At 38.0% G+C, this 5,988-nt stretch overlaps 1 protein-coding gene across 6 annotated transcripts in view; it reads left to right on the top strand.

The window, feature by feature from the left end:
• The window catches only part of SORCS1 (sortilin related VPS10 domain containing receptor 1), a 528,833-nt gene that overhangs the window by 288,688 nt on the left and 234,157 nt on the right, over window positions 1-5,988 (top strand). For all 6 annotated transcript variants that reach the window (XM_019661209.1, XM_019661205.1, XM_019661207.1 and 3 more), the window contains exon 3: window positions 189-288. In XM_019661209.1, the coding sequence (XP_019516754.1) occupies window positions 189-288 (100 nt within the window). The remainder of the gene's footprint in view (window positions 1-188; window positions 289-5,988) is intronic.

The following is a 5,988-nucleotide window of genomic DNA, read 5'->3' as shown; positions in this document are numbered from 1 at the left end:
TTAATTTAAATGCAAATGTTACCCACTCACATGGTGCTGCTGTGTACATAATTAAGCATCATTATATACTACATGAATCATTTAGAAACCTCCCGAGAGCCATTCTATTATGTAAAACATGCATTATACTGACAAGCAGCCAAATGACGTATACTTCTGTCCTCATTAATGCTCCTTTTGAATTACAGGTCAACCGATTATGGGACAACCTATGAGAAGATGAATGACAAAGTTGGGTTGAAAACAATTTTAAGCTATCTCTATGTGTGTCCTACCAACAAGCGTAAGGTAAGAAATGTATGTTCAGCATGCTGCTTATTCATGATGTGACGTCTGTCTTGGTTGGCTAACCTCTTAGCCACCTAGGAATCCATTACAGTTTAGCTTTAAGAGATGTAAAGGTGAGGTGATGGATGTTAAGGTGGTAAAATGTCTGACACATCGTAATTTTCAGATCAACAGCTGTGACTGTAGGAGGGCGAGGAGTAGGTATACTGCCATTTCCAAAAGGCAGCTACAGGGAATGACTCTCATTGGTTGGATGTTGCTATCTCTCTTATAAGAGTTCTGACCAATCGGTGACAAGAATCAGAGTGAGGCTTGACAAAACAGAAGAAAACATGGGATTTTCATCTGATATCCCTGTTTTTCCTTGATATGGAGTAAATACATCAACTAGAATTGAAGTGAATGTGTTGTCCTACAGCAGGTTGGAAGTTTCATTTCTAAAGTTCATTCAATCTGCATACAAATGATAAGATGGAGGCTCTGCCAAAAGGAGCCTTGTAAATCATCATAGACCACACCCTAGTTTTGCCAATGAGAAAACTAAAGTTTAAAGAAAGGAAATGGTTTTCCCCCATTGCATAGTCATGGACACAATTGGGACTAGAAGTCAGGTTTCTTGGTTGGCAGCCATACCGTTTCCACTACATTATACTGCTCCTGTTAAGAGGGTTTATCTACTCTCCAGAGATAAATGTTATTTTCTTAAGAAGAAAATGTTTGCTTTGAAATAAGAAAGACCTGTTTGTCTCAGGAGGAGAGGAGTGCTACATCCATTGTGTGTTTTTAAAAAACTTGCATTGTTCAATTCTGAATTCTGATAAAATGTTTAGGTAGTACATGAATTGCATGAAATAACAATACCCATAAAGAAATGGAAAAGAACGGTTTGTTAATATGGCCTAAGCCATATCCTGCTATGATGGCAGCCCTGATATCTAGGTTCTGGTTTCAAAGTTGTCAGTAGTTCCTGCTAGTGACCTGGGGTACGTTCTACATTTTGTTATCTGGACTCTGGAAGGTGGATGAGAACATCTCTAAACAGTTATTCAACTCTGGCCATACATCTAAAGCGCTAGGTGATCCCCAAAAGTGCAAGCCCTGGCTTGACCCTTGTTGCTCTGGATTAGGACTCAGGTAACTGCTTTGAGCAAGCTCCCCTAATGCTTCTGGTATGTATCTAGGATGAAGAAACCCTTATGTCACAGGAAATGTTCCCTCTGGCTCTAAACATTTCAAGTTCTCCAGAAGCAGCGTAAGCTTACCAGACTGTAGTCAGATGGCTTGAGTAAAACCCCAGCTAAACCAATTAACACGTGAACAACTATGGTGATTTACTTCCTCTCGCCAAGCACTGTGTCATCAAGCTTAACATAGGGGATAATTACAGTATCTACCTCATGAGGAAAGTTGTGAAGATTATATGAAATAAGGCATTTCAAATATTTAACAGAGTTGTTAAGGTTTCATCAGTGTTTTCTTTTGACTGTATTCTCCCTTTTTCACCCCTCTCCTCCTCCTTCTTATAATTATCGGAGGCGATAGTAGTGATTATCCTCTGTGAATAGCAGTGTTCATCAGAACTCCCTACAGTTATAGAAATGTTCCTCCAAGCTGTCCAAAACTGTAGATACTAAAGATACTAACCACTTGCTATTGAGTGTTTGAACTATGGCTGCTGTGACTGAGGCACTGGATTTTATATTTCATTGAATTGTAATTAATTTAAATGCAAATACCCACATGTGGCAGATGGCCACAGAATGAGAGCATAGTTCAATAATGTCACCCTCTCCAACGATATGGTGACGGAAGGAGAACTGACTCTGGGTGGTGAGCACACAATGTGATATGTAGATGACGTATTACAGAATTGTACACTTAAAGCCTGTGTAACTTTAATAACCATTGTCACCGCAATAAACTTGAATTAAAAAAAAATAATAATAATGTGAGCCTCACACACTTAGAAACACATGCTGCAATCCCTATCACCCCCTCACCGGCTGAGTTCTGGCCCATCATTAACAATTGCATGTTAACAACTTTGATCTGCGTACGGTCCTAAATTGAGGAGCTGAACTTATACCTTTATTTTTATAATGAGTTTAGTTATGTTTGTTGGCTTTCAATCAATTCTTNTTTTTATTTCTGCCACTCTTTGTAGTAACTAGTCATGGCCTGCATTGCTTTTTTGTTTGAATATGATGGGAGATTGCCATCTCAAAGAGACCCTAAGTTCTTGAAAGGCAGGTGCCATGCCTTTGACGTGGTTCCTCTACCCCAAAGCAACTCATTTTAGCTCTGTGCATATGGTAAATAAATAAAGATGTGCTTTCAAATATCCTAAAAGTCACTATTTAAGATATGTTTGTGAAAGGGTAAAGTAAGGATTAAGGATCGAAAGCAAAACTATGCAAGCCTTGATTTAATCACTTGCATATTTATTCTCCCAGAATGATTAAGCTTTAAGCTTTTAGCTTTCTCTAGTACAGCATAGGTGTTGACAGAAGTTCTGTTTTTCATCTGTAGATAAGTCAACTTGTGGGGAAAAAAAAAAACTGAGAAAAAAATAATGCCTGTTTTGGATTGTTCTGAAAAATCATACAGGTTGAGAATTCAAGGCTGTTTATATTATATCTTAAATATGTCTGTTTTTGTGTGACACATAATTTTAAAAAACTGTTTTGGTTTTTTTGTTTTGATTTTTGTCTTTGTAGGAATAGTTACTGTGTGGTTAGCATGGGCTGGCATTTCCATTTGCAAATTTGATTTGTTTTTAATTGTTTTATTGTTCCCCTTTTCTTATGAAGCCAAGATCCATAATCTTCCTTTTCCTTTTTTTAATCTTTGATGTTGTGTTCTTCAAAGTATTGTTGCTCAGATTACTAATCTCATTATGTACCCCTCAAGAATGGACCCTATAACCAAATATATTTGGAAAATACTATATGGCATATACATTTCAGAGGTTTACAGTATATATTAGAATAATAAAAAAAAATATATATATATATATATGAATGTAATAATAACAAAACTGGTAAGTTCCAAAATAAAGGAACTTTGTTTAATCAAGCATTCCCTACCATCGTTTTGATCTTGGATAGCACTCCTCTCCCCCATACCTAGGGATGATACTGAAAATATGTAACAGCCAGTATTTTGGCTCACAGGCCAGCCTGCTGCTCAGCTGTCTGTCTTGCTCTGCTCTTTCAGAGCCCACGTCGCTAGGGCACTGCAGTTCCCACAGTTGACCATGCGAAGATAACTGGAAGCATCTGTTAGCTGTGAAGGGGGTTTGCAGATGGGCACTAAGAATTACCTGCCAGGGTGCGGTGCCTCCTCCAAGGTCACTGTCTCCTTCAGTGGGATTGGCTTAGGCACTGACCAATCAGAACAGGTGCTCCTCTTAGTGTTGGACCAGGTTCCTTGAGGGCCTCTGTTGTGCCAGCCCACAGTCTTTTGGTTGTTGGACTTTAAGAAGATCTAGGGAGCCTCCAGGGGAGAGGTCCTGTGGTCAGGCTGGCACCAGTGCTACTCAGAGAACTTGGTGCAATAATTATTTACCAACTCGTTTGCAAGTGTTGGATTTTCTCATTTCTATACCATTGTACCAATGTACCCCAGCTTCCTGTTAGTTTCACCCATGACATGTGTCAACACTCTAACTAATTCTAGTTCTGTGGGACAACCTTGAACAATTGCTAGTCTGTGCTCTTTTGGGTTAGTGCAGATGTTGCATTTTTCTCTTACTGTCTATTGACTATGACAGGGCCATCATGTTGAAACATGTAGCTTTGCTGGAGTTGAGAAGTAACACATTTTGATTTTGTTTTTGAGCTTTGAAAAATCAAGGGGCAAGAGATAGCACAAAATGTCAGGTCAGATACCTTGAAGGATCTAGATTGGTGACTTAATTATATAATAAGACAAAAGTGTCCAATAGCATGTTGTAAGCGTTCTGAAAAAAAAATTGCTAATGTAAATCTGAGCTACTCCATTACCAATCATCTTATATTGGGATTTCAGTTAAATACACACACACATATGCACACACACTCATACACTGTTACGCAAATGGGGATGATTTCATGTAGACTCCTTATAATCCTTATTTCCCCTTACAGAATGTGTTTTTTCTGAATGTAGAAGTATCCATTGAGTAGGTCAGAGATCAAATTAATAGAAATTATTAAAAAAACTAATCATCACCTCTTTATAGACTTCTCTAACTTCCTTTCCTGTTACCCCATTAGGAAAAGTGAACCATTTTCTTATTTCCAACATAGTCCTGCTGGTTGCATCTGTCAGTAGGCAAAAAATATTAGGGTAGCAGTGTTTGCACATTTTATCCTCCTCCCATCACCACCCCTCCACCCTGGTAGATTTTTGCATCTATTTGTTTGTTCCTGAACTTGGAACTATTACTCAGAATGATGAATAGAAAATGCTGTCCAATAAAGGGAGCTAGAGGAACGCTAGTTAAATTTTGGAGGCAAACAAGTCCTAGTAAGAAGAGAAAGTTCTTACTTACCATTCTTACTTCTTACTTAACCCCCCACCCCCACTTCACCTCCCCCAGTAAGGCCAGGGTAAAAATGGAGAAAAAAATGTCAAACACCAAGATTGGACTGAGTAAGGAAGTAAGCCTCAGTTATTTCTTAGAGAGTAGGAGGAAATTTCACATCAGCATGAGTTTGGGGAGGAAAATATGGATATGGAAGGAGGACTTAAAGAAATTTGTTGTGGTCCATAGATGAGATTTCCTTTGAAAAAATTTTGGAGTGTTCTTCAAGTGTTCGTGGATATCAAGCCCATGTTTCTTTGACTGGGATAGAACACGTGATGGCATTGAAGGAAGCTGGTTGTATCTTTGGGTTACACATGGTACCCTCTAGTGTATGATGCTCTTACCACCTCCCCTCTCTGAAGTCCTACCCATTTTTCATTTTAAAGGTCCAGAGCTCTTCCGCAAGGCTCTGCATAGCACCCCAATATTCAGTGATTTGAAGTATCAACTAAATTCTATAAAGCATTGACTATTTGTAGTATATACAGGTAGATATACTACATATTATATAACAATATATAATTGTGATAATACAATGTTATCTATAGTGTGTGTGTGTGTGTGTGTGTGTGTGTGTGTGTGTGTGTATAAGCACTTTACAGAGAAAATGCCCTGGATCCCCAGCTATTGGGTTGTCAGAAAAGTCATGACATATTTTTTCTATGTTTTTCATTGCAAAAATGCATCATGCCTTTTCCGACAACCCAACAGAATAAATTCTTAATTACTTAATTCCAGAATCACATTATATAGCTGTCTTGCTCCGGTGCCTGGTCCAGAGTAGGTTCTTAATGCATGGTGATGAGCTTGTTAACATGAACTTCTATTTAGTCTTTCTGACCCACAGGAATTTGTAACTTTTATCAATATCAGAAATGAATTTAAATGATTATATTTTTGTGCTTTTTCTAATTAAACCAGCTTTATTTTCTAAGTCTTATTAATTTTTATCTATATCATTGCACTTAACATTATAACTTTACATGTCTGCCTCTCAAGTAAATCTGTTGGATTCTTGAGAATAGGGGCAATGTGTTGTATCCAGGTACTTAGCACAGGGCCTCATAGATTTTATGAGCTCTACAGATATAAATGAATGAATGAGTGAGTGAATGAATGAATGAATGAAT

The sequence above is a fragment of the Hipposideros armiger genome, unplaced genomic scaffold (assembly GCF_001890085.2).
Source record: "Hipposideros armiger isolate ML-2016 unplaced genomic scaffold, ASM189008v1 scaffold_339, whole genome shotgun sequence".
Lineage (NCBI taxonomy): Eukaryota > Metazoa > Chordata > Mammalia > Chiroptera > Hipposideridae > Hipposideros > Hipposideros armiger.
Note: the sequence above shows the minus strand (reverse complement) of the source record. Positions and strands in the feature narration are given on the sequence as shown.